At 37.0% G+C, this 27,685-nt stretch overlaps 5 protein-coding genes across 5 annotated transcripts; 3 read left to right on the top strand and 2 right to left on the bottom strand.

The window, feature by feature from the left end:
* LOC18596313 (pectinesterase 3) lies at positions 1,446–5,003 on the top strand. The gene is made up of 2 exons (XM_007024707.2): positions 1,446–2,658; positions 4,166–5,003. The coding sequence occupies exons 1-2, from the start codon at positions 1,578–1,580 to the stop codon at positions 4,843–4,845; spliced, it is 1,761 nt and encodes a 586-aa protein (XP_007024769.2). The 5' UTR covers positions 1,446–1,577; the 3' UTR covers positions 4,846–5,003.
* On the top strand, positions 7,445–13,745 carry LOC18596312 (alanine aminotransferase 2, mitochondrial). The gene is made up of 15 exons (XM_018123448.1): positions 7,445–7,896; positions 8,647–8,697; positions 8,984–9,034; positions 9,528–9,593; positions 9,678–9,739; positions 10,426–10,504; positions 10,587–10,691; positions 10,785–10,895; positions 11,168–11,305; positions 11,387–11,461; positions 11,583–11,703; positions 11,815–11,969; positions 12,336–12,410; positions 12,697–12,900; positions 13,263–13,745. The coding sequence occupies exons 1-15, from the start codon at positions 7,687–7,689 to the stop codon at positions 13,377–13,379; spliced, it is 1,620 nt and encodes a 539-aa protein (XP_017978937.1). The 5' UTR covers positions 7,445–7,686; the 3' UTR covers positions 13,380–13,745.
* LOC18596311 (proteasome subunit alpha type-5) lies at positions 14,264–17,694 on the bottom strand. Its single transcript, XM_018123449.1, has 10 exons — positions 17,618–17,694; positions 17,495–17,540; positions 17,327–17,408; positions 17,052–17,132; positions 16,339–16,452; positions 16,156–16,257; positions 15,881–15,939; positions 15,091–15,193; positions 14,791–14,856; positions 14,264–14,686 (listed from the first exon to the last, which is right to left on the bottom strand). Exons 2-10 carry the CDS (start codon positions 17,506–17,508, stop codon positions 14,594–14,596), a joined length of 714 nt encoding a protein of 237 aa, XP_017978938.1. The 5' UTR covers positions 17,509–17,540; positions 17,618–17,694; the 3' UTR covers positions 14,264–14,593.
* LOC18596310 lies at positions 18,894–23,511 on the bottom strand. The gene is made up of 5 exons (XM_018122601.1): positions 22,548–23,511; positions 21,909–22,464; positions 20,847–21,357; positions 20,689–20,770; positions 18,894–19,586 (listed from the first exon to the last, which is right to left on the bottom strand). The coding sequence occupies exons 1-5, from the start codon at positions 22,602–22,604 to the stop codon at positions 19,365–19,367; spliced, it is 1,428 nt and encodes a 475-aa protein (XP_017978090.1). The 5' UTR covers positions 22,605–23,511; the 3' UTR covers positions 18,894–19,364.
* On the top strand, positions 26,455–27,607 carry LOC18596309. The gene is made up of 3 exons (XM_007024702.2): positions 26,455–26,715; positions 26,934–27,058; positions 27,155–27,607. The coding sequence occupies exons 1-3, from the start codon at positions 26,464–26,466 to the stop codon at positions 27,291–27,293; spliced, it is 516 nt and encodes a 171-aa protein (XP_007024764.2). The 5' UTR covers positions 26,455–26,463; the 3' UTR covers positions 27,294–27,607.

Genomic DNA, 27,685 nt, shown 5'->3' with positions numbered 1-27,685 from the left:
ATTACCGCAGTGGGCTCCTAAGTAGGTCATATTCAGATTTTACTTATTTTTAAGCAACATGAGTGGGCCCTAACACGTAGCGCAAAGGAAGCTGCTTCACTAGTACAAAATTATTCATTCATCAACGCTAATCTTGAATCTCTTGCACTGTTCTTGAAACAGTGTTTATGTGGTTTTGCATTCCTTTTTTATTGGCTACTATGGCTTTCTACAAAGGATATCTAGAATAACTCCTTGACCAAACCGTAATGACATAGTGAACTGCAGGGTCTAGAATTATTTTTTTTGTAAGTTGAAAAGCATACTTACTTAAAAGGAATCTTGACCATTTAATTCTTAGCTGTAGGTTTTGGGGATGAATGGCCATTGGTTTAGTGGGCATCATTTCCTGAAAATTGTTGCAGTCTCTATTCTTTTGAGTTTTGTGTATTCTGTTTCTAAGCCCTAAAAAGAATAAATTCAATTTATTAAATTCAAAATATTAGACTCTCGACATATCCCTTTATAATATTTACTTTGATTATGATCAGTATTTTCATGTTGAATATATGTTAATCTGAAATTTTGTGATAAACTGCGACGCACCCGCTTGTTATTACAACAACTAGTATACTAGATGTTATAAGAGTTTTGGGCCCAGAGGCCCACAACAATGGTGCTATTTCGCCGGTAGTCCACAGAATTTTCGTAACCAAGGGATGTAATTGTGGATGGCAGCAGCATAAGTTTCCATCTACGAGACAGATATAAGGCTGCGATGCTTCCATCACCTCACCCGTCCAGGTTCCAAAGCTCATAAACGTCAGCTATTTCAGCATTGATGGACACACTTGTTGAGTCTTTAAGTCTTCAACTTGAATAATATTTTAATGCAGCTTGATTTGTCACAACCATTTCTCAATCAAAATAACGAAACCGTGGTTCATCCATCCATCCACGACCGCGTAAGGTTCCTCTGTTTCTTTCTTTTTTTATTCCCCAGACCATGTAAGGTACCATATCTGAGTTAAATACTTTAGGTTACAGGTTGGATTTACTACTTACAGAGTTCCATGGAAACCCAAAAATACCCACATTTGCATATTAACATGTTTACATCAAAATTCTTGGTAACAAGTTACTACATTTTGTATTATATTTAATTTTTTTAACTTACTAAAATTACATAGCAAAAGATAATATTTTTGTGTAAATTATTATTTTATCTATGGACGGTGAAATCATTGATGTCTGGGATAATGATCTTTCTAATTTATTCAAAGTTTTTTTTAATCTTATAAAAATCTGAATTATAATGATGTAATTATTAGAGAGGCATAAGTATGTTTGTTTGATGAATGAAAATAATGATGTTAATTTAATGGTAAATACCAGAAAAAAAAATCTATTTCCTGTATTGATTATAATATCTTAAGAATGAAGCATAGGAGAGATCCTAACTTTACCTCTCTTTATAAGAAAAAGGACGCCCCCACAAAGCTTCCCCAATTCCTCATTAACCTTTTCTCCATTTCAGGTTAAATAACCCAAAGCGCATTTGAGAAGTTAAGCTCAGCAGGGAAGCTGAGAAAAAAGCTATGGATTCAATTAAGTCCTTCAAGGGCTATGGTAAAGTTGATGAGCTCGAAGAGCAAGCTTTCAAGCGAAAGACTCGAAGGCGTCTCATCATCCTCATCATCTCCATAGCCGTCCTAATAGCAGTAATCATAGCCGCTGTTGCAGGGATCTTGATACACAAGAGAAGCAACTCGTCTTCCAACACGGTGCCCCCAACTGACTTGACTCCAGCCGCTTCACTCAAAACAGTTTGTAGTGTGACTCAGTACCCAACTTCCTGCTTCTCCAGCTTATCTTCCATGGCATCCTCAAACACATCTGACCCAGAAATCCTATTCAAGCTGTCTTTAGAAGTAGCCATCAACGAGCTTTCCAAGTTGTCCCAATATCCCAGCAAGCTGCAGGCTGAAACCAATAATACCCAAGTGAAATCTGCTTTACAAGTGTGCGGAACACTGTTTGAGGACGCTTTGGATCGACTGACTGACTCGGCAACTTCGCTGGAAGTTGGACAAGGGCAAAGGTTGTTGTCAGCATCCAAGATCAATGACTTGAAGACCTGGCTAAGTACAACCATAACTGACCAAGAAACATGTTTAGATGCCTTGGAGGAGTTGAACACTACAAAGCACTTCAACGCCACACTTCTTGAAGAAGTGAAAGCGGCCATGCAAAACTCAAGTGAATATGCCAGCAACAGTTTGGCTATCGTTGCTAAAATTTTGAGTTTGTTGCCAGATTTCAACATTCCAATTCATAGGAGGTTGCTTGGGTTTCAGGAAGCAGGTTCAGAGTTTCCAGATTGGGTTAGTCCCACTGAAAGAAGGCTGTTGCAAGATTCCAACCCTACCCCAAATGTTATTGTGGCTCAAGATGGCTCCGGGGATGTCCTGACGATTAACGATGCAGTGAAATTGGTGGGGAAGAAGAATGAATCGAGATTCGTGATATATGTGAAGGAAGGCAAGTATGTTGAGAATGTGATTCTGGATAAACACCAGTGGAATGTGATGATTTACGGTGACGGCAAGACTAAGACTATAATTTCCGGTAGCCTGAATTTTGTTGATGGAACTCCCACCTTTGCTACAGCTACTTTCGGTAAGTAATTTTCAATTTGCATTTGCCATGCCACTATTTATTAAGTGTTTTTATCAGTTTTAGACTCATAGTTCTAGTGGAGATTTATTTAAAAAGAGTTATTGAAAGATGATAAAGCTATGAACAATAGTACTAAAATTTATCCCAACCCTCTTTAACAAGTTAGATGCATATGAAACAGAGTATAAATACGGGTCTGGATTCATTGAGTCTTCCCTTATGAAACAGGGTATGAAGTTTTACTTTTAAATATTAGTCTACTAATACATTTAACATTTGCTCTGGTTCTACCTAAAGATAATTTTATTATGAAATCCTTTATTAGGAATATATCTCCAGCAGTGATGTCCCAAACAAAGAAAATAAACCCTCAAACTGTTTATGTTGTGTCTTTGCCGCTTAGATTTGTGAAACTTCGTAAAGCAGAATGAAGATTAAACCATGTGCTAGAGTTCCTGTGACCAGCAGAATGACCATCTTCTCATATGAACAAGATAAAGAAAACCACATCGTGCCTACATGTTACCATGTGAATTTGTTGTGTTACTCTTTCCTAAAATTCTGCTATTCCACTTTAATGTTGATTGCTCGCTTACTTTTGAAATTTTCAATCAACGAATAAGTAATGCTGGATGTTTGTTGCCCTACCATGTGCATGTCTGGTTTGGGATTTACAAGTGTCTGTCCGTGTGGTCCCAGCCAATTCAACAATTTTAGTATAAGGCCTGCAACTGTTATAGTATACTAAATATTAGCATTACAAACCAGCTATGTCTTGGTGTATCCAAGGAAAATTGCCCTGCAATGCATCCCTCCGGCCTCATCCATCAGATGGGGATCAAAACTGATCATTTGTCTGATGTTGGCGGCCATTCTCAATTTTAATGCTTTTATTATTGGAAGTTTCTCTAGAAAATTTTCAGTAAAACTAGTATTGAAGCCTGGAAAACGGCAGATGTAAATGTGGTGAAAAGTCTTTGTTGTTAACGCATTTGATCATTGATGCCAATACAGAAAACGGGTTTCTGAGAGATTGGTTTCAATTTTCCTTGGAGATAATCGAAAAAACATCCTTGGGGAGGGTAGTTTTTGATGGAAAATTTCCTGGAAAGCCAATTTTAAATGAAGTTTGGACTTGGAATAGGGAGATATCAAAACGGACAGAGCTTGAAGGCTTAGTTTGGGAAAATAGGCCTAAAGACACGGAATAAAATTAATTTCCTGGCACTGCAGCTACATGGGACATTTCTGCTGGCTTTGTGCACTATTGTTTTGGTTTGCCCCAACAGAAAATGTCACACAATTGATTATATGCTTGAATTTGCCCACTCTCTAGAAAAGTTGTCTTAAAATAGAACTAAATCTAAGACTTTACTTTCTATATGATTTTATTCCCATTCAATTTTGAACAAACAAAAATCACCTCACAGTTTTCATGCATTCATAATTTTTCAGTTATTGTTGGATAAACAGTCCGAGTGCTAATAATTCTTGTGTGAATTACCAGCTGTGACAGGAAAGGGATTCATTGCAAAGGGCATACAGTTTGTCAACTCAGCAGGTGCAGCGAAGCACCAAGCAGTGGCCATGCGGTCTGGTTCCGATCGATCAGTATTCTACCAATGCGCATTTGATGCCTTCCAGGACACTCTTTATGCCCATTCCAATCGTCAGTTTTACCGGGAATGTGACATTTTGGGCACAATTGACTTCATTTTTGGCAACGCAGCCGTTGTGTTCCAAAACTGCAACATCCAGCCAAGGCAACCCTTGGCTAACCAGTTCAATACTATCACAGCACAAGGCAAAAAGGACCCTAACCAAAACTCTGGCATGTCTGTTCAGAAGTGTACTCTTTCTGCATTTGGCAACCTTACTGCTAATACCTACCTTGGCAGGCCCTGGAAAGAATACTCCACTACTGTTATCATGCAGTCAGAAATTGGGGCGTTCTTGAACCCATTGGGCTGGAAAGAATGGGTTTCCAATGTTGACCCACCTAGCTCAATTTTCTATGCAGAGTATAAAAACAGTGGACCTGGATCAAACGTGGATCAAAGGGTGAAATGGGGAGGGTACAGGCCCACTCTCTCAGATGTTGACGCTGGGAAGTTCACGGTGGGAACGTTCATACAAGGCGAAGAATGGTTGCCTGGTGCCACTGTATCGTATCAACCAGCCTTATGATCTGATAATAGATTCAAAAAAGGTAGGGTTGAGATAAGGTCAAAGATCCGAAAGTTGAGATAATGGTTTTTTTTTTTTGTGTTTTATTTTGACATTAAAATTTGTTTGTAGAACTATATATATAACTCAAATGTATTACACTCGCCATGTCTATGCTCTCTCTATTCTTTAACAATCTCGCTGTAACCAAAAAAAGCAAAAGACAAAATTACATGTGGAGGTTCATTATTTTTCAATATGAAAAATAAACCAGAAAAATTGAACAGAGCATGTTGTGACAAGGATACATGGCTGGATGAGATAGCTGAGTTATCGGCTTTTATGCTAGCAATTTTCCTAGTTTTATATGAAAATGAATTTTGAAGAAATGTTTGGGGCCCCAAATACTGCAAACTCCATCGACTCTAACATAACCAGGTGAATAATCAATCCATTAAAGTTTTATTAGATATTTAATTGGCGAACAGGATAAAACTTGCCAAAACCAAATGCCCACGTATCCAACTCTTTCTGTATAAAATTTTAATAAAGCAGAATGAGGGTTGTGGTTTATGGCTGAGGTGAAAGGTGGAGTGATAGAGTGAAATTCCTCCCTGGGATGCGTCATCTTGACCGTGAAGGACTGGAATGCCTTTGCCAAACCAACATATTCTTAAAGAAGGCTGCAAACTGATGCAATGGTCCTTCAAGAGAAAGTAGTTTCTTATTCATTTGGTCTTATCTTTTGTTTTTTTGTTTTTTAAATAAACAGAGACTTATCTTTTTATGCATCTGACAAGCTGAGACATCCTAATCCATGTCAAGAAAGAAGAAGCTTTTCCGTTTAACAGAGACTAACGCTGGCTGATATTTCATTTATTTGATTTCAAAGGTGCAATATCAGCTTATGAAGCTGAGGAGATAGCAGTTTGACTAAAGAATGCATATTCAGGCAAACAAATAAAAAACTCCCCTAAAGAAGTTTGTTATTTTTTTACTTTGTTCTTATCTAGTTTCGTAGTATTAATGTTTTTACTAATTAAGAGACTTTATCTTCTTATGGATCTGACAGTCCAATATATCAGATTGTCAAAGCTAAGTGTCAAGATTTACCACTTGGGTGAAAGGTCTTTGCATTTGTTGAATGCCATAACATATGTGATTAAGAAGAGTAGAAAACTACTCATCCCTTCATCATCGAACAAATTGATTCCATCCAGATGTATACAGATTTTTCCTATCTGTATTATTATGGACTTGTCAAAAGGGTCGCCTGACAACTTTTCCCTCTGACCATTCCATTCTACACAGAAGAATAACTTGGCTGCTGGGCCATTCCTGTGTCTCTGGCCATTCTATTCTACCAAAAGAATAACTTGGCTCAGCTGTCAACAAGCTCGATCATTTCATTTCATTTCATTGAAATTTGTTCTAGATTTTCTTCCTTCCACACCAAAAATTCAAGGACTGTTTCTCCACAAAGCCAAGGATTGTGCGGAGTAAAAATGGAATCACACCTTGCCTGCCTTGTATGCTTATGCTAACTCAATAAAATATACATCAAGCATGCCCAAAACCGAAAATCCAAATTCATGAATGATGTGATGTAAGCCAAAGGCAGCCTCCATGTGTTTTTAAAGCATATGTTGGGAGAAGGGAAGTTGAAATCAAACTCTATTTGATTTAAATACTATACAACAATCAATATTAATCTTCAACTTTGTATTATGTCCTCTCACTTCTCATTTATTTTGGTCAAGTGGATGCAGTGGTAATATGCAAACGCAAGCAAGAAATAAATAATTTGAACACTAATTGACCCCAAACCTTCTTACAATAGCCCTTATAAAAACACATAATAGAGCACAAAAACTTTAGGACTATTAAGTAGGTAAGCCAATAGGGGTTGGTGGATCAATGGTAATAGAAATAAATAAATAAAAAAAGGACAAAAAACGTTGGCATGGCTCGTTAGATCTGTGTCACTGTGTGCTAAGTCCATGGAGCACATGGTAAATCCAAAAAAAAAAAAATGAAAAGAAGCACATGGTAATGTCAAAACTTGTTTGGTAAAAGTAAATAATTAGTTCTTGGCAGTATAATAAATTTATAGATAACATAATATTTATAAAAATCTTTAAACTATTAAAAAAATATAAATAAGTCTTTATATTTTTATTATATTCAATCAACATTTTATATTTTTATTTTAAACTAAATTAATTCTTATAATTTTATTTTAAATTAAATAAATTTTTATAATTAATAATTAGATTAATGAAAATGTTTATTATCATTTTGATACGCATGACTTGATATATTAACATATAATAATTTATGTTAATACGATATATTAATTTGATATGATAATCTCGTGATATTTTTAATTTTTTATATTAATATAATATTAATATTATATTAATATAAAATAATATGTGATATTTTTATTAATAATAATTAATAATTAATTATAAAAAAATATTTAATTTAAAAATAAAAATATAAAAAATTAATTAAATATAATAAAAATTATTTAATATTTTTAAATAATTTAATCACTTATTTGAATATTTTGCGGAGGAAAGAAAAAGAAAACAAAAGTGCAGCCGAGGGATTGTTAGGTTAAGTCTTCGGGAGATGCAAAAATCTCAAACCGTGGGCGCCAAGTGAAAGGTGACTGTAACTGGAAGTCAGTTTCGATTCTTTCGACGAAAAAAGGACTTTAATTGCTCGAAAAAGGACAGTCTAAAAATCTCTGCTGTCTCGCTTCTCTCTATTTCCAAAACCCGCCTGTTTCCTTTCCCTCTCTCTCTCTCTGCTTTTTATTTTACGCGTGTAGTGTGTATATATATTCAAACCGAGATGCGGAGATTTGTGATTGGCAGAGCTAGAAATCTCTTTGAAACTTCGCGTCAAAACTATCAGTTTCAACGGCCCCTACTCTCCTCTTCTCAATCCCCATTTCGTTTCTTGTCCTCTACTCCTGTTGCTGACTCCCCTTCTTCTTCTCCGTCTTCATCATCCTCTTCAACAATGGCTCCTCCTGTTACTGTTAATACCATTAACCCCAAGGTGCTTCCTTTTGCTAACTTTTTAAATTTATTTGGAGTGCTTCTGAATCTGGATATCTCTTGCTTTCTTTCGTTTCTTTTGATTATTGTTTGATTTGGTGTTGGGTAATTCATTTCTTGATGTTTTTGAATCTGGGTGTCTCTTGTGTGTGCATGTGTTTTTTTTTTTAAAGTTTCTTTCTTTTAACTTACTGAGTTTCAAGCGGTGGTTTATAATTTTCTTTTTTGGGGTTTTATGCTTCGTATGCTGCGTTTGTATTGTTTTTTTTTCAAAAGTATACGTCTTTGACCATATAATTTAAAGTTGTGCTTGTTTATCTAATTCTTTTCCTTTACTATTGATGTGTATCTTTCTTTTAATGTTTTTCTCTTTTTGTAGCATATGTGTTTCACAGGAATAGTTTAATTTTCTCTCTTGCATGTATCTGATCGTGGCTTTGTAGTGAGTAGTGACCCATTTTTTAGTACATCTGCTGAATTGGTTGTACTCCTTTTGTGCTCTAATTAAGCAAGTTGTTTTCATTAAGCTCACTACATTTGCAAATTAGAAACAGATTTGCGGGTTTAGAGTTTTTTTTTCTCTAATATTTTTGAAGCAATAGCAGTAAGTGGATATTTAAATCATTCAAGTTTATGAGTTCATCTTTGTATTGATTCAGGATATGCAATACTCTCATTCCTGATTGAGCCAGCTTATACCTTTTGTGTGATCACTCTGTTTCCTTATCACTACTTCTGTTTTTATGAGCAGGTCCTAGAATGTGAGTATGCTGTCCGTGGCGAGATTGTCTCCCTTGCCCAGGTAGTATGCCAATCTGCTGTCATCTTTAATGTATTTGTACAATTTTATTTCTGTTGAAAGTCATATTCTCATGCTTGTATGCACATCCAAGCATAACTGGAAATGGGGCTAAAAGGTGGCTTTAGGTGATTACAGCCTTGATGTCCATGTTGGTTGAAAGTTTTCATTATGTTTTAGAAAATTTGAAGCAAATGCTGCCAATATAGGATGGTATATTAAGCTGGATGTTCTTATGTGTGAAATTTATGAAATAGTCCTTTAATCATATTTTTTTAATCTCTCTCAGAAATTGCAAGAAGAGATACAGACTAAGCCAGAGGCTCATCCCTTTGAAGAGGTATATTTCTTTATTTATTTACAGTTTACTTTAATGGACACTTGGAGTCCCATTTATACTTCAATGAGACAATACCTCTTCCCCTTCCTTTGGCTTTCCTGTGGTTGAATTAACATGTTATACTTATATCATATTACCATTTGTTAATGATTGATTGCATAAGGGTGTGCAACTCCAAAGTACAATGAAGAGGCTCTTTTGGTTGGATGTGTGCGTATGTTTGGCTGACTTTGATGGTTGTGGAATTCTGTAGGCTGGTTATTGTTTATTTCTTGTGAAGAAGTAATTAATTCTATTCAAAATGCCTCTTCTCTAAGAAAGGCATAATGAAGGTCCCATAGAGGAGTAGAAATAGGGAAGAGGGGGGGGGGGGGTGGGGGTGTTGACCCTTCAGACATTGATTTTTTGTTATAATTGTATTACGTAAACTTTTATTCAACACTCTGTACCAGTTGTTTAAATTTTGCATTAAATGTTAATCATCTTTTTGCAGATTCTGTACTGCAACATTGGTAATCCTCAGTCTCTTGGTCAGCAGCCGATAACCTTTTTCCGAGAGGTTGATTTTTCGTTACTAAGTGATAGATTACCATAAAGTTGTGTCATTTGAATTAAGCAATTCTAATTAGGATCTCTGTAATAGGTTCTTGCATTATGCGACCATCCATCCATTTTGGACAAAAGTGAAACACAGGGTTTGTTCAGGTATGGAGAATTACTATTGGCCATCCGCTTTGCGGTTGCTTCTGTTAAATTTAATAATTGTTTAATTTGTTTTCATCACCTGATATAGATTTCAGTTTTGAGATTGGTTGTTTAACCTGGGCCCTTCAATGGGCTTATCTATGCCATAATGGGTATGAGTATAAGATATACATATTACCCCTTGTGTCTTGCTTGACTGTGCACAAATTTAAAATGCTGTTATGTTTACTGCCACATTTATACATTCCCTCCCCCTCCCTCCTCCGCTTCAATCTAAATAAACATTGGCACTTAGAATTATGTTGGACTCTGAATACTGGAGAATCAACATTGGTATGGGCCTAGAATCTCCATACATACCCCACCTTCTTACCACCTGAGCTGATATGGTGGTAGATGTCTGGATGAACTATTCTCTTTCACTTACATTTTGCTAAAGAACTTCGTTTTTGGCTTGAGTCTGTAAGAATAGAAGGAGAAAATTTTCCTGCTAGCCAGATTTCCTCACAGAAATCTATGCTTGGTGGTTGACAATTGCTGAAAGTCACTCAACTTTGATTAAGCCCCAAGAAAGGCAAAACACAAAGAGATGTTCTCTTCTGCTAGCCATAGCTTTAGTGATTACTGGTTTTTCATTGACAGTCATTCCTCTGCCTCATATAATTTGGCTTGTGGGCCTTTTGCAGTGCGGACTCCATTGACCGGGCTTGGCAAATTCTTGATCAAATTCCTGGGAGGGCAACTGGTGCCTACAGTCATAGCCAGGTTGTGATCAGTGCTCACATCAGGGAACTTTGACAATTTATACTTGCATATGACTCATAATTTTTTGTTTCTTTCGATGCAGGGTATCAAGGGACTACGTGATACTATTGCCGCTGGAATTGAGGCCCGTGATGGTTTTCCTGCTGATCCAAATGATATTTTCTTGACAGATGGTGCCAGCCCTGCAGTAAGTTTCAATACAAACCTTCTTCCTTTTGTGAATGATGAGTTCCTCATGGTTGCATGTATAACAGAATGGAGTTTTCCTCCTTATCTGCAGGTGCATATGATGATGCAGTTACTGATAAGATCTGAGAAGGATGGTATTTTCTGTCCCATCCCTCAGTATCCTTTATACTCTGCGTCAATTGCTCTCCATGGTGGAACTTTGGTATGCATATAATATGTTAAAGCATCATTTAGAATTTTAAATATTTGTAAGCTCGCTGGTTCTTTAGCTGTCACTGGAGTACTAGCATTTTGTTGTTTATTGGCCTAGTTATAACTGACCAAAATAAAGTTGCCTTATGTTTCTTGAGGATTAGTTTTGAGCTGCCATTCTTTGTAGGACTTGTAAAATGGTAGAAAATAGGATTTCTTTTATCATTCAGCAATTTGTTGGATACTCTGTTCTGATCACAGCTTTGGTTTGGCTTTTTTCAGGTTCCATACTATCTTGATGAAGCTACAGGTTGGGGTTTGGAAGTATCTGAGCTTAAGAAACAACTGGAGACCGCCAGATCCAAGGGCATCACAGTTAGGGCCTTGGTTGTAATAAATCCAGGCAACCCAACAGGACAGGTAATCTATAATAAGCTTTGCAAAAGTATATTCTAATGAAGAAGTGTCTTGAATTTCGTTTTTACTTGATTGTGATTGCAGGTTCTTGCTGAGGAAAACCAGAGGGCAATTGTGGAGTTCTGCAAGCAAGAAGGTCTTGTTCTGCTAGCAGATGAGGTAGGGTGATTTGTATTTTTCTGCCTTTGCCATTTGTTGGCAATGACATTGCTTTCCTGGTGTGAACCCCTTGGGTGAGTCAGCTCCTGCATTGACCTTAATAACCACCTATGGTTTACAGGTTTACCAGGAAAATGTTTATGTACCTGACAAGAAATTCCACTCTTTTAAGAAGGTTTCCCGGTCTATGGGTTATGGCGAGAAGGATATATCGTTGGTATCTTTTCAGTCAGTTTCAAAAGGTAAAATTGGTCTTATCTTAGTTCTAGTTATTGCGTCTATAGAAGGTGAAAGAGCTTATGCAAATTATGGAATTTTGACTTAAAGAACATGCACTCTTTTACTGTCTCCAGGGTATTATGGAGAGTGTGGAAAAAGGGGAGGTTATATGGAGGTTACTGGGTTTGGTGCTGATGTCAGGGAGCAGATATACAAAGTGGCATCGGTGAATCTGTGTTCTAACATCTCTGGTCAAGTTCTTGCTAGCCTTGTCATGAGTCCTCCCAAGGTTAAGTCTTTTGCCATTTAAAATCAGCTTTCTGTGTTTATTCCTTTGATATTGGATGTATGGTATAAACATAAGACAGAATAAGTCTGGATGAATTTGAGCTTGGACTAGATGCTTGTAAGCATTGGTTCTTATAGAAGAAGCTCATAATAGGAGAAAGCATTTAAATCTTCCAACTATTATGCTTTACCATGGTTGACCATTTGGGAGCTGTCTGGTACATAACTTGGTGTTTAGGGTAGTACTTTTCTGGGATAATGGATTAATATATTATGTTTACATGGGAAGCTTATCATCGGTTGAATTATATCATGCCCTATGATAATATTAACTGCATGTCGTATCTGTTGCAAATGAAACTTGCAGGTTGGAGATGAATCTTATGAATCCTACAGTGCTGAAAGAGATGGAATCCTCTCAGCTTTAGCAAGGCGTGCAAAGGTAAGTCCTCTCTCTGGTTGGGTTAGTTAAGATAATATGAATAAAGGGGCATTGATATTTAGTTGTAGCAAAAGTGAATACTCAATTCCACATTCTCATATGGTACTTAACCAAAACATTTGGAAACTTGCAGTTGCTTGCCAGTGTATCTGTCAATTAATGACACCTAAATGAAAAAAAAGCTGGTGTTTTGATTCAGTGTCCCCTTTTGCTGGGTCTAAGATTACACTATGTCATTTTAGCGCAACACTATTTTTCAATAATACTGTTTTTATTCATAACTCAGACATTGGAAGATGCCTTCAACAAGTTAGAAGGTGTAACATGCAACAAGGCAGAAGGTGCAATGTATCTCTTTCCCCGAATTCACCTGCCCGAAAAGGCAATTAAAGCTGCTCAAGCAGCAAAAACAGCACCAGATGCATTCTACTGTCGTCGTCTCCTCAGTGCCACTGGAATTGTTGTTGTTCCTGGTTCTGGCTTTGGGCAGGTGAGTCTTGATTCCGGCCATTATGTCGGCTTAATTTGGTTAGGAACTCTGATAATGGGATTAAGGAACAAAGGTTAGATACCTTTGACAAGGTAGATTTTGGTAAATGGGATGGTGTTCAGATGTTAGCAATTGGAATGTTATAATTAATTGAAAGTATAAATTAAAAATCAAAAGGAATGAGGTTTTGGGAAATGGCTATTTGATTGGATCAACTTAAATATTTTAAGGATCCTTGATGACTGTATTACTCGATCATTATCTGTTATTTCTTTGGTTCATCAAGGATGTGGTTTTCAATGCCAATTGATTTACCTCTTTGTTATCCTTGCCAATGATTGACATTTGGTATTTTGTCATAGGTTCCTGGCACGTGGCATTTTAGGTGCACAATACTTCCTCAAGAAGAGAAGATTCCGGCCATTGTCACCCATCTAACAGATTTCCATAAAGGTTTCATGGATGAATTTCGTGATTGAGTCTGGGGTAGCTTTGGAAAGAGTTCAGAATAAGACTGTGCCCCTTTTATATAGATGGATGGACACTGTGTTAATGCGTTCTTTTTTCCCCCCCATCTTGACGGAAAGATACCCCAACATTGTAATGTTGGCATGTCCACCAAGTCTTGACATTGTAATGTCTTGATAAAAAACATTGTGATCATTTGTTATATGGCTGGTCAATCCTCTAGCTAATAGTAGTTGGATCATTGATACCAAATTGGGTGATCAATGCCCAAAATATGGTACTTGAGTGAACGGCAATGTTTTGCCTGCTTTAATTGTAAGACCATGGACTCATGTGATCTTCGGAATTGGGATTATGGCAGATAGAAAATTGAAGTATTGTCAAAGATCACACTGATCTCTGAAACAATAACATCAAGGAAGGCAAAGAAGGATGAGTTGGCCATTCGAACAAAGGTAACCAATATCAGACTATGCTGATGGGCCTTGCCAAGCATCATAGCAATTGATGCAAGAGAAGAGTAGCTATATGATTTAATGCCAGAATAAAGTTAAAATATTAGATATGCAACTGGTCTGCCCAGCAAGGTGCTGTCAAATAGATTCCTTATGCAATGTATTTTGAACAAGTTAAGAACCGGGAAAACAAATGCAGAATTTTTAACCAAGTATGACATATCATTCACCTGGTAAGACAACCATAACTCTGCGACAAACCAAAGAACTTGAGCAATTTAGGAGAAATTATCAACCCAGAACACGTCAATGAAACTGATAAACAAATTCAAATCATTATAGCTAACATACTCACGTTCATGTTTGATTAGATTTTAGATTATCAGAAAATATATTTCCTATCCTGTGCAATTTGTAAAATGAGATTGAAGTGACAATGAAACCATCAAAGCTCCTTTACCAACATCAAAGCAATCAAGTTTACCCTCTATACTTATCATTCTTGCTATTCCACAAAAATGAGGGCCAAACAATGACTCTAGAAAGCAATAATGCAAATTCGGTAACCACAAGCTAGAATTTGAGAATGCAAGGAAATCCAATTAAAAGGTTCTTTTCTGATCAGGTGTAACTAAATCATCCAACTGAAGTGTAGATTAGTTTAATGCCACACCAAAAAGAAACAAATACAAGCCTCTTCCCCAACTCATGCATAATTATGAAAGGAAAGGCAGTTCTTGCATGCGAAGATTGATTATGACCAAGTATTCTCATAGACGGGTAATGACAGCTTCCACCTCAGAAGGGGTGTATAGATGGTATGTTGGTGCTACCTTGGCAATATCAACATTGTTGGGAGTTACCTGTAAAGGTAACATTGTTCAATAACAGAGAATTGGTCCATGAAAATAAACAAATATATGCAGTGCAATCCCAAAATTGCTTACTATTTGATGTAAAACTTTACCTTTTCTTCCATTACTTGCTTTAAAATGGACAGAGCAATTGTTTCAGCTTCTTGAAGAGTTAGGTCCTGCAGGGAAAATTAAAATCCATCATTAATCAGCACCATATAACTCATACATGTACGCATGAGTCAAAACAACGGAAATTATTATTGCGAGATGGTGTGCTAATTTTGGTTTTATTAGACATTACTTTACCAGATATCATAAAACTTAATAACAAGTTGACTTCTAATCAATCAAGTTGCCAAGCGAAGCACTCCCAAGGATGAAAAACAACACATAAGCAGTAGTGAAGATACCTTGTTATATTGCTCTTGCAAAGAGCTGTCTGCGCCTTCAGAACCTGAACCTATAGCTTTGGCATTGCATTGCCAAAATGTGCCAGAGGGATCAGTATAGTATCTGCATAAAATAAGTTGTGAACAGGTAAATGACAGCACAAGACATATGCATGCCTATCAGCACCATGCAGTCAAAATTTTTATTTGCATTTGCTAGGAACCATATTTGAATACTCCTAGGAATCTATAACTACCAATATATTATCAATAGCTGAGGAGCATAGGTTAAAGAACCATGCAACATGGATCAATAATCATGTGCCTACAATTTTGAGTTGAGAAGTAACTGAGAAGGATGGACTTATTTCAAACTTGACTTGGTGGATGCAGTGTTTGATGCGTGACTATGCAATCTTGCATTAATAGGTTGGGTTATGCTTAGCCACATCAAGTACCCAATGCATTTAGCTCTCTAGGCTTGTCACTTTTAACTTCTTAAATTTCACAATCTAAAACAAGCAGGCAACAATAAGAATGTGCATTGTAATAATACCTCTATTGAATTATCCTTTGCAAATGCATATATTGCGAAACCAGCCTACCAGTTAATGGGGACTGTTTTAATTGTGGTGACAGTAATTGTTAACAGGTGGCTTTCTTAAATGGTAGTTCCATGACTAGTGGCATGGTTAGGAGAAATGTTGGCCCTAAAAATGCTACAATGTACCAAGATTTTATTCATCTTTCTAATACATTGAAAGAAATATCCACAGGAAGCCAACACATTGTAAAATTATCTGATACTTACAAGCTTGGCCCATTCTCATCATGACCAGCAATGAGAAGAGACACCCCAAATGGTCGAGACTGCAAAGAAATATGTTACTGAGAGTGAGTAAGCACTTCAAAAGTAATGCCATAGCAGAATCCTATATCAGATGGCAAAAGAAACTAAATGCATTATTACATGAGTCATACTGGGTGTGACCCTCCCTTTATAGCTTACCAAGATGAGCAAAAAGCATCATAGACACAGAAATGGAAATTGCTACAACTATTTACACAAAAGATATGAAATTGTACCATGGATTCTTCATCTCCTTCACCAAATCGAAGGGCCAAATCACAAAGAGCTTGTGTTGTGGACTCCACAGTCATTGGCTCACCATATGAGAATCTGTGGTTCTGTGTGAATGTAAAAGAAATCAGCATAAAAGGTACATATCAATACATATCAAAGAATGATGGCACTAACAACTATGGTACCTGAGTCTCAACTCGTGCATGTTCAACAAGTGTACGTGCATCAGCAATCAACCCACTCATGGCACATCCTATATGCGCATCAATTTCCATAATCTTCTCAACACTGCTGGGTTCCTGAAAGAGATTTCAGAGCTATGATGCCTGATAGAAGCTGCAATAGTCTACACTTCACATAGTATATGTCACACATGCTACATCCTGGATTTGCAGTAGTTTTTTAACAAGATGGGTGTAGTTTCAAGTGTACAGTAAACTAGTGGCAGGCAAGGGAATCATCAGAGTATGGAGTAGCATATTGAGAAAAATTATGTAGTAGCTAGTTGAATAGAAAACTTGACATGTCTTAGGCATTACACCACATAGCCAACAATGAAATGGGAATATGGGAGGAATAAGCAATTGCAAACTTCGTTGCTTGGACCCTGATTTCCAATTCCGTCTTAACCACCAACCCACCAACAGACATTTACATTTTGGAACTGAATACTCGTTAATTTGTTAAAAGGTACTCCTTAAGACCCTAACAGCTAACCATCACTTCCTTTATTCTTCATGTAACTCCATTTCTTAAAAACATATCCTTTTATATTACAGCTTAGCAAACAAGCCACAACAAAACAAAGCATTCTATTACAAACAATAGAAGGCTATTTATACAAGTTTCAGAAATAAGTTGCCAATATAATAACATCAAATCAAGTAAGAGTGCAGACCAACAGTGGTGAAGTAATACGCTTCTCAACAGCCAGCACGACACCGTCTTTCGTCTTTATCCCAATTGCAGTTGAACCCAGCTGCAGTTCAATTCAAAAACCCCCATTTACATTAAAACGCACCAAATAAAATTGAATACAAGAAAAGACTACCACCTACCTAGCTGTGAGTTAAACTAATTGATGTAAATATGCTAATGAAAACAAAATTTTCCCTTGAGAGAGCTTTTAGAGTTAGCTGATTTTCCAAGGAAACAAACAGAGAATGTTTATACCTTGATAGCCTCAATTGCATACTCCACCTGGAACAATCTACCCTCAGGAGAAAATGTGTTCACCCCACGATCATACTCAGTCCTTCACAGAACAATAACCAAACATCAATTTTTTCTTAAAAAAATGAAAATAAAAGAAAAAGCTGTAACAAATATACTTTGATGTACCTGGTGAGGAACATGTTGGATCGATTAGAAGTAGATCTAACAAAACCTAAAGAAAAACCCAAAAAATTTAGTGTATTTATGAAAAGAAAATAAACTTGAATAAGAAAAATGAGAAGGATTTACTTTGTGAATGAGTGTCTGAGAGAGAAAGAGCAGCCGAGCGAAGACAGAGAAGCTCGTGCTTTTTGTAAAGGTCTTCTAGACTTCTTGCGAAACAAGCCAGGGTAAAACGGCTGCGTTTCACTTGGGCTGGGCTAGTTGGAAATGTCCGGGTTGGTCCATGTTATTTCAGCAGAGATCTGTCCACTCCAAATATGTTAATGGGCCGGCATTTTCTGGACAATATCTTTTTCTCATGCGCATGGCCCCATTTCCTTAAGAGGAGGTCCAATCCATGGAGTTAGGCTTCGAGTCTCATCTATTTCCAATTTTACTTCACAAAATTAAAGTGCATATACTGTTAAAATAATTGCCTCAATTAAGTTTACCCCACAATAGCAAATAATATAGGGTCAAATTGCAATACAATGAATAAAGTCGCAACTTGTGACATGGTGTCCTTTGCACCAGGCAGCAAAAGCCCACACCTACCCAGCACTGTAAGGACCTTTCTCATCCGTTAGCTAATCTGTAGATCCTAGCTAGATCTGTCTTGTCCTTCTTTCACTGCTACTACTACTACTACTACTATAGTATTTCTTTCTTTCTTTTTTTCCTGCTTCTGGTTTTGTGTGTTTTGCTGGTTGTTTGCCCTTGTTTTTCTTCCATCATTTGTCATCTTAGTAGCTTTTTGATCCGCAAAAAATGCGCTCAAAGACATTTACGATATCTTTTCCTGAGATATTGTGGCAGTGCATACTCGACAATGATGGGGTTGATCCAGAGCAAAAGGCTTAGCCCGCCAAAAGAGCGTGAAAATGAAGGCTGATGGATCAGAAACCAGACAGACAAAAGCTACTACTGTTAAAACTTTTATCAGTGCTTAGTCTTCTGCATGGGGAAAATACATGGTTGTTGTTGGTAGCTTCAAGTTTTTTGAGGTGAAATATTTATCTTGTGGATATAAACAGTTTTTGTTTCCTAGGGTGTGGACAACCAGGCTTGGTCGTTCGGGGTTAGGGTATGGCCACTTGTCAATATATGGTGAGTACTGTCTAATGATTGGACCTGGATTACGAAACAGGGCAGGACCTCTTTGATTTTAGGGAAGCGTTTTCATGCAGAACTCATTAATTCATCAAAAATTTTATGATGGGACTGCAACATATATAATAAAACCATTAATTTGTAGACATATACCTTTTGATGGTGATTAGTTGATTATTTTCTTCAATCACGCGATCTCCAGTGAGAATGTAAGCAATAAAGTCACCTCCGGTCCTAGATTGAAAGATTCGCATAGAGGAACGGAAACCAAAATCTAGTACGAAATCCAGCTTCAGGTCTACATCAGTGCAATAATCAGTGCGTTATAAGAGCTACCAGGGGAAAGAATTTACAAACGACTGGTAAAAGAATTGGTCCACAAGCAGAAAAGTTCCTTGTGCTTGTTAAAGGAAAAAAAAGACAAGTTCCTTGTGGTGGGTCACAACCAAAATAATTTGAAGATAGAGGTAAGCTGTTGGCACAGCAATCGTCATGTTATTGGCACAGCATGACATTGGACAAGGCAATATTTGTACCACTTGTATCAAAATGGTGAAACCTTTTTTAGAAGATGATCCCATTTTTAATAGTCCTGTTGATACTTGCTACTGCTATTGATGTGATTTTTCTACACAATAGCTTTGCAAGAATGAGGTTTTGGGTTTTCCTAGAATCTAAGAGATACACAATGGGGATTGGAGATGATCTGTATTTTGAATCTTCATTAGGGGCTGTTATTGCAGGGGAAGCAACCACACGAGCTGTGGCCAGACATAAGGGAGTTATTTCGGTTCATTATCTTCTGCGCCTGCTCTGTTGCCCTTTGCGTTTGCTCAGCGTGTTGTTGCTGGGCCACTGCTCTCCATTCCTCTGATTTTCGATGAACAACTGCCATTCTCTTCATTAATTTCTCTTCTAAGTTCGATCTCATCTTTTGTATTTTCACCTGAAAAGCTCAGTTCAGAACATAACATACCATATACAATGTCAGTCCACTGAGAGATTATTGGCACATAATAGAATAAATCAAAGTCAAATGCTTGCATGACCCTAAACTAAAAAGGTGTTAGACCATGTTAGTAATTCCCGGTATTTTTTTTTTCTGATTAATCTTGCATTAGGTGTAAACACCCTGTTTTGACCGGGAACCGGGAAAGCATATAAACTAATCAGATTATCAGCCGTCATTTTGAACAACCTCTTATCTCTTGCACTACACAATGCAGGTGGAGTACAAGAGGCAACAGTTGGAGCTACATGGAGAGCAAGCTTTATTAATTACTCTAGAGCTTATTTTATTTAACAATACCTAAGAACCAAGCTTCCGAGCAGGAGACAACCCAGCTTAAGTAAATATTCCAATTCCCCACGAATTTCTAAATGCTAGATCTTCACATGGGCTTACAAGTTACAACCACCACGCTACCAGTATAAAAATAGAGACTTGATGACTTTTAGCTTTCTTCTCATATATTATTAAGTAATGTTTTATATTATAAATATTAAGTACTTATAGGCACTTTTTAACCTTTGTCTACATTATTAAGGAGAGAAGCATGCAGATAAAAAGTATATTGAATTGAGGGAAGACACTCCTACAGAGGTGGACTGGTCAAGAAAGAAAGAGATGAAAGGTGTGGTAGAGTAGCGGGTGGCTCGAGGAAGAATAAGCCATTAATTAGTTAGGATAACACTTCCAAAGTATAGTCCACATAGCACATTCACTTAAAGAAAATATAAGCCGAAAAGGCGCAGATAAACTCGATTCATATTTTAATTTCCAATGTGAAAACAAGGGTTCACGAAATGACTAAAATCAGTCCTAACCGACGACAGCATCATAGCGCACTTATTCCTCTAGGTAGACAAGACGATGTTAGGGGTTTGAGATACTTATATCATAGTTTGCTCTGCCGGTAGCAGTAAATGAGAAAATTGCAGCAAAAGAAATTTGGGCTCAAAGACAACCATTGAACTTTGAAGTACCAACACGCATGATGAATAGTTAAAAAAGTAGCTCATAAGACCAAAAAAGGTTGGAAAAGTACCTCGAGCTTTCTTGATTGAGCTTCTGCTTTGGCACTTTGGAGGTTCACCCAAGCTTGGATTTTTGCTTCCTCTCTCTGATACCTGTGATACAGATAACAATCATTACTGATGTGCCACATAATACACAGACAATGCTACAAATCTTTTACCTCATTACCTCAGGCAGCATTTTGTCCTTTCCTCTTCCTCCCACGCAGCAGCTCTCGAATCAGAAACACTTTTCCGGCATGCACTGCCGGTCTCGAAATGTCTAAGGCTCTTTGACACTTCTTCCTCCTCCTCTTCCCTTGAGCTCCAATTCGATGTGATGGAGTCATATTGCGTCCCAAGTTGTAGCTTAGCTAAATGACACTCTTGCAGCTGGGAAATGTCAATCGTGCTATTGGAACTATTGGAATTGGCGGATGCCAATGGACCAGACCTATTAGCAGGTGTGTTATGACGTGCAGGCGATGAGCTCTTGCATGGTGTGTGGCATCTAGAAGTTGTGGAACTTCCTAGAGGAGTCATTTCTGTCCCAACATCTTTATGTTTAACCCCATGGAATACTTCAGTGCCTGCATCTTTCATGGTTTCACATACTGAGTTCCTGAAAAGAAACCCTTCTCTTGAGGGCTCGGAGCATCTGAAATTTGGTAAAATCGGTTCTACCTCATCCGTGAACTTATCTACAATGATTAATAAGATAAAAGTAAGTGTCGCTCAATTTCAACCAAATTTTTACACCAAGTCCTCCTCCAATCAAGAGAGCTATAATTAAAACAAGAGTGATATTAAGCATAAGCTTTCAAGAAACTATTTCACTTCGCACAAGGAGGATTGCTGTAATCACAAGGAGAATTTCATTTGATGAAGAAAAAGTTGCTCTGTCTAGTTGAAGAGTTGAACTAAATAAAGTTCTGCATATACAAATGGCCATCACTTGGGGCCTAATGGTATTTTTCAGCTGGCAACTAAAACAATAAACCACAGGATTTAAGAGCCCATTTATGGAGAGGGATAAAGAGACAAAAAAGAAGTCCTAATTGTTAATTCTAATCCAAAGCAATGAAAAACCATTCTGGATTTTTGTTCTTATCCAAAAGGGTAAGTAATCAAACAGTGGACCAGTTTAGAGTACTCTGAAGCTTTTAAAAGGCAAAAAGGGGAAAGAAAAAGACTATCACGATGACCAAAACTTTGGTTAACGTTGAAGACTTGAAGTGTTGATAGATCCTACCTTTTAGAAGGACATCTGTAGAGCCTGGGATTCCACCAAAGCCGCCGGTTGGGTTAAAGCTGGTGACAACCTTAGGAACATTTTCCTCAATGACCCTTGATTTCTCCGCAAATACATCAGTTTGTTGCTTATAGTTATCAAATTGTTTAGCCATCTTTGATGACTCAGGTGGTGGCTTGATGGTATGAGCAGGAGACTCATGGCAAGAACTGCTGATCAACCATTTCTCTGCATCATCCCACTTTGAAGGAAAGCTCTTTCTGGCAAAATTGCCACCACTGAAGCTGAAAACTGGCCTACCTGGTGTAGAAGGAGCTTCCAAAACTCTCCTCTGTGTAGTGACCGAGTTCACTCCTCTCCTTCTCTGAATTGAAACATCCAAAAACCCTCCTCCTCTGTTATCTGTGTTGTTGTTTGAAGCTGCCATTGGGAATGACTTGACAAAGTCAGATGTCTCCTTGAGATTAAGCTCGCAAAGTGGGTCAGGGAAAGTGTCTGCAAATGGGTTGTCCTTGCTTTCTCCATAAAGGCTTGCAGTAGTCTCCAGCGGTGGTTCCTGAATTACATGAAAGCAAATGCTATGACACAAAAACAAGAAAAATAAGAACAAAACAAATGTGGGATCTTTAAGCTCATTACCCCATTAGATGGAAATAAAGGTGGAGCTGGAAAGTATTTGGGACTTGCAAGATCCATGTTTTGTTGAAGATAACTGATTTTGTGCTTGGCTAGAAGAATTTTCTTGGATGTGCAACAATTTCTTTTCGGTAACTTGGTCAAGTGGGTTTGCCCAGATGCATCAGTTTTGATACACTACTACAAATGTGTCATGAGAAAGCGATTGGAGAAGGAGTTGAACAGTGTTAGCTAAACAAGGAAAAAGCTTTGACTACTAGAAACTATGGACCAGTATACTGGTAATGAGACCGACATGGAATAGGCACTTAACAAAGCTTTGATCTCTGTCTGAATGCTTCCCTTTCAAAATGAAACAACAGTGACACCTTGTCCTAGTCTCACAGAATTAGATAAACTAGGAGACGAAACAGTACTTCATCAAAAGAAGAGGGACTTTGGGAGGTGAACATAATTTAATATTACAAGAAGAGGGGGGGGAAAAAAAAAAGAAAGAAAGAACCCTTGACTCTTGAGTCATCAGCTCTGTGCTGCACTCCTGCGATCCTGCCTTTAAAGCAGAGAAATGACAAGAGGAAGTAAATTTTTATCGGTTATATCTCTTTGCTTTTTTTTTTGGGAAGCTTCTTATTGGATTTTATCTCTAGTTTAGAGCGAGCATTTCATGGTTCATAGGCTTATAAGCTGCTGCAGTGCAGGAAAGCACTAGTTAAACTTTTGTCCCTCTTTGTCCTTCCATGTTCCAAAACCATCTCTTTTTTCCAGGAGCACTTCTGAATGCTCCCCGTAGTTTTATGCTTTTAGGATAATTTCTTTGTGAAGAAAATTGGTTCTTTGTAGTTTGGATAGTTGGGGGTTGGAGCGATGCCCTGTTCAAATCAATACAACTACTATAATTACTGCTAGGCCTAGGCGAATAGTAAGCATCTCTTTCAAATTCAGAAAAGCATTATAATCATGTCAGAGTTGACATGACTCATTAAACATTGACATGTACCATAATTTCATACTTTAGTTCATAAAATCTGTACAGTTATCTCGTGTTGTCATTTTATGTTTTGGTACAAGAAAAAAGGTCCATAGAATTATCAAATAAATAAATAAATACTCTTATTTAAGCATTGAAAGTGTTTAAGTTAAGAGTAGATCATTCATTTGGGCTGACAAATTGTGTTAGCATGGCTACATTCTGTCATGTAAAGATAAAAGTCTAATTTAGAAATAAGTCTACATAAATATGATATGATTAGTTAATCATATTAAAATCTGTGATATAATACGATTAGCATACTTCAATGCAAATAATCTATTTAGATGTGGCATAATTTATTCCTTGAGATATGATTGACTTATTTAAATACAAATAATAAATTATTTTATATATTTTAAATGAGTTTAAATATATTAAATGTGTTGAATAATTTAAAGTAATTTATTAATATAATTAATTAAATACATATAAACATTTCATGTACGAAGTTATATGTTAAACCGTATAAGATATAAATATTTTCGTATTATAACGAGTTGACACAATTGCAATTATACAAAATTAAAATTTTATTAATTTTATGTCATATTAATAAATCATGTCTAAAATTAAATTGGTTGTAATAAACTCATTGCCACTACTTAAAACGTTTAAACTTGGTTTGGTTCGACAGACACAAACACACAAACCAGTTTGATCTGAAATCCAACACAATATAATGTCCTCTACATCAATTGAATAGAAGTGAACGACGGTAGTACAGTTAAGATGGTGTCTTCTCTTTATTTTCTTTGAGATTTTATATTCAAGTTTTAACATATAGTTGAAGCAAATAAAGAAACAGGAAGTTGTTTTTCTAATACAACTAAGTTAGTGAATAATAAATGAAAAAAAAAGAACAGGGAGAAAGAATTTCAGTGTGTATTTCTATACAATGTGGTCCAGCCTTCATTGAATAAGGCCTTAGCTGTAGCCTACAGGAAGAAGCCCAGGACCCAGCAGGTAGCTGGACTATGGGTTCCTAGGACAGTTGAACATGAATCGACAGTAGTTGGGCTTTTCAAAATTTGATTGCTGTTTTCAGTCCAATATGAGTGATTGATGATCGAATTGAATGCCACAGTCATTTATATACGTACACAGAAAGAAGTATCTTCCCATAAGCCATGGTCCTTGGCCGATCTTATGAAAATGTTATTATCAAATAGTACCATTGCCAGGTTTTGATAAAGCAGTAGATAGTGAGGGCGAATTCTGCTGGTGAGCATGAAGCAAAAGCATGCGATTGTAATAAGGTTTTCATTCCCTATCGTAATGTAATTTGGTGACATTTTGTTGGGTAGGGTCACAGCATTGTATGCATGGATTATTTAAAAGAAAAGGGCAAAGCATCGTCTCATCAGAAATCTGGGTTCAATGATTGAACACAAGAAGATAGAAGTGGTTAATTAGAACAAGATCTCAGTTGTCAATAATGGGGGTATCGTTTCTTTTTTACCCTAATACGTCTTGCATTGAAATGGATGTGAGGTCTTGAATCCATAGCTGTTTCTGCAATGCCACGATATAACCAAAAAAAATGAATCCAAGACAGCTTAGCCTCTTTTGCACACTTAGAAATGTGATTGGTTGGAAAAACAATAAACACTTCTGCTTGCCAACGTGTAGCCCACAGTTGCAACCCAGCAAGCATTTGACTCTTTCTGAAAGGAATTAACACCACAAGGATTATAATATCTTATCATTTACCTCCATGATTAAACTCAGACGTAATCTAATGCTTACTTTAATGATAATTCCAAGGTCCCACGTTGTCATCATACCATAAGAAATTACATTAATCAATATAGTTTAACAAAAAAGAAAAGAAAACTAAAGTATCACAAATTACGACGTATGCATTACACTATTGTTAATTAACCTTTTCGAGCTATAAGTTTTGTCAATGGAAAAGGTTTTACCGGGGGAGATTTTGCTTATCTAGTCTTTGGGTGCTAGCTTTCTGAATTTCGACTCTAACTGCAAAAGTTAAAGGCAATTGTTCGAATAAACAGTTAAGGTTGATGGATGGGAAAATGTTTTACTAACATAGGCAGACTGACTAAGTCTAATTGCTGACATTTTACTGTGACGAGTAATGAAAATATCCACTGGGGAAGGGATAGGATAGCATAGCATGGATAAGGACTAGGGAGAGAGTTGCAATCTCAATCATTTTATAGAGATAGGAAAGCTGAAACCCTAATCATTGGAGTTCAATGGGCATAAAAAATTGAAATGAGGGCATTATTTTATTCAACAAGAGGTGCATACGTTATTCCCATGCTGTTTATCTACTTCACATTATTTCCATCGCTTCAAATGTCCACCATTCAACTGTTCTTTTTCCCTCCTAAATTGGGGTCCCTTTCCTTTGACAATTCCCTCCATGTGACATTCAGATGAAAGGAAATGTGTTGTCGCCATTTTATGGGATGTTCAATTTTCTGGTTCTAAAATGATGTTCTTTATTTCTATCTACAAATAGGTAAAGATTTATTTTTTTTTAATTTGAAAGAAAGGAAATTAGAATTCTGCTTTTTGAAGAAAGGACTATATATAAATTTATTTGGATGCAATTAGGTAAAGATTTATAAGTCAACAAGCTTTGTAATTTCATGTAGACAGACTTGGAAACAAAGGGAATTCATTCTGCGAAAATGTTGGGCAGACCCACCAACAAATTTGATAGGAAAATAAGATGCAGAATCAACAACATGCTGACTCAGGCATCACCGGCAGCAACAGGGAGAAGATAAGCAATATGGGGCCCATCCTACCTACAAAAACCCTGATTATAAACCATGACAAGACATTAACCTCCCAATAATTGAAAAAAAAGGAATATCACCTTATTAAAACATAAGTTTTGCAATACTTTATAAACTAATGCTTTTGTCCTATTCCTCAGTCTCGGCGTTAGTACCTTTCCTAGAACAAGCCCACTGCTCTTCCTTTCCTTCCGTCCTTCCCTGGAGTATGAGATCAATATCTGTAACATGCTCCTTTCCTCTTCATATGCCAGTTACAACGTCTAGACCACTTTTAAAACATGCCAACAAGACTGTGATGCTTAAACACAATCAAGTTCCTGGCAAGAGAGCATCCACACTTCGGATCAGATCCTTCTCGAAGAACAAGGTCAACATCTTTTTCTTTTGTTGCTAGCTGCAATTCCAAGACATATATAGTAAACAACCCTGGTCTTCCATGTTTCTTGTTATTGAAGCTAACGAAATCTTTGCTGCTAAACACCTCCCGATGGACTCAATTCACCCATGATTTTTTGCTGATAGGGAAAATCAGATAGATTGTCTAACCAACATGGATGTTTGAATGCCTGCTTGATCTTTTAACAGGTTTTCGAGGATCAGTCTGAGGGTGTCATCTGCTATAGAGATGAAAATGGAGAAATAGTTTGTGAAGGATACGATGAGGGCCCTCGATTTCCTCGACAGATTCATGGATCATTTTGCCATCTGAGGTAAGAACCCTGTCTCAGGTTCCATGTTACGCCATATTCTAGTTACTGTGACCTGTCTGAAATGAAGTTCTTTTGTCAATGTTGAACTGAATCCAGTGATGCTGAGATCCTTGATCTTCTTCAAGATAGATGGCTTCAAATTGTTAATGGTGGCGGATTCAGCAATGCTAATAAAGGTGTTATCATCGTGCAAGATGACTCCAAGCGGAAGGATTTTAACAAATTTCACCAATAGAAGCCTGGCTCTTACCAAGATTCTACAGATTTCATGAAGTAATTATTGTGCAGCATGTACAAGAAAGACACGTCAATTATTAGAGATTGTATATAGAAAGCAGAAAAGCTCTCTCTTGTAATCGCCAACGTTTTTGTGTTATGGAGGATCAAAACTCACGGGTCCTTCGGATTTCTTGTTATTTTTCATCAAATACCCCTTCTGGTTACAGGCTAACAGCATTGTGAATGCATGACTCCCGCATCCTAAAAGTTGACTTTCTGGACTGCCTTTTATGCTATAAATGGTCAAATAATTCAAAGTTTGGAACCTTATGAGTAATTTGATTGCTCAGATTAGCAACATCTACAAGTTTATCACTCCATGTCTAACATTATGAAGGTCATCCCTGT

The sequence above is a fragment of the Theobroma cacao genome, chromosome 6 (assembly GCF_000208745.1).
Source record: "Theobroma cacao cultivar B97-61/B2 chromosome 6, Criollo_cocoa_genome_V2, whole genome shotgun sequence".
Taxonomy (NCBI): Eukaryota; Viridiplantae; Streptophyta; class Magnoliopsida; order Malvales; family Malvaceae; genus Theobroma; species Theobroma cacao.
This window is presented reverse-complemented; position numbering and strand designations above follow the sequence as displayed.

Bases quoted from the DNA above. Each gene is read 5' to 3' on its own strand.
- LOC18596310 (XM_018122601.1), bottom strand. From the start codon at position 22,604: ATGGATCTTGCAAGTCCCAAATACTTTCCAGCTCCACCTTTATTTCCA. The intron at 22,465-22,547 runs GTAATGAGCTTA...CATGTAATTCAG, and splicing joins CTTTATTTCCATCTAATGGG to GAACCACCGCTGGAGACTAC. The intron at 20,771-20,846 runs GTAATGAGGTAA...TCTGTATCACAG, and splicing joins AGGACAAAATGCTGCCTGAG to GTATCAGAGAGAGGAAGCAA.
- LOC18596313 (XM_007024707.2), top strand. From the start codon at position 1,578: ATGGATTCAATTAAGTCCTTCAAGGGCTATGGTAAAGTTGATGAGCTC. The intron at 2,659-4,165 runs GTAAGTAATTTT...GTGAATTACCAG, and splicing joins CTTTGCTACAGCTACTTTCG to CTGTGACAGGAAAGGGATTC.
- LOC18596311 (XM_018123449.1), bottom strand. The intron at 15,940-16,155 runs GTACAATTTCAT...ATTTCTTTGCAG, and splicing joins AAGGAGATGAAGAATCCATG to TCTCGACCATTTGGGGTGTC. The intron at 15,194-15,880 runs GTAAGTATCAGA...TATTTTATGCAG, and splicing joins GATGAGAATGGGCCAAGCTT to ATACTATACTGATCCCTCTG.
- LOC18596312 (XM_018123448.1), top strand. From the start codon at position 7,687: ATGCGGAGATTTGTGATTGGCAGAGCTAGAAATCTCTTTGAAACTTCG. The intron at 8,698-8,983 runs GTAGTATGCCAA...AATCTCTCTCAG, and splicing joins AGATTGTCTCCCTTGCCCAG to AAATTGCAAGAAGAGATACA. The intron at 12,901-13,262 runs GTGAGTCTTGAT...ATTTTGTCATAG, and splicing joins CTGGTTCTGGCTTTGGGCAG to GTTCCTGGCACGTGGCATTT.
- LOC18596309 (XM_007024702.2), top strand. From the start codon at position 26,464: ATGCTTTTGTCCTATTCCTCAGTCTCGGCGTTAGTACCTTTCCTAGAA. The intron at 26,716-26,933 runs GTCAACATCTTT...ATCTTTTAACAG, and splicing joins GATCCTTCTCGAAGAACAAG to GTTTTCGAGGATCAGTCTGA. The intron at 27,059-27,154 runs GTAAGAACCCTG...AACTGAATCCAG, and splicing joins GGATCATTTTGCCATCTGAG to TGATGCTGAGATCCTTGATC.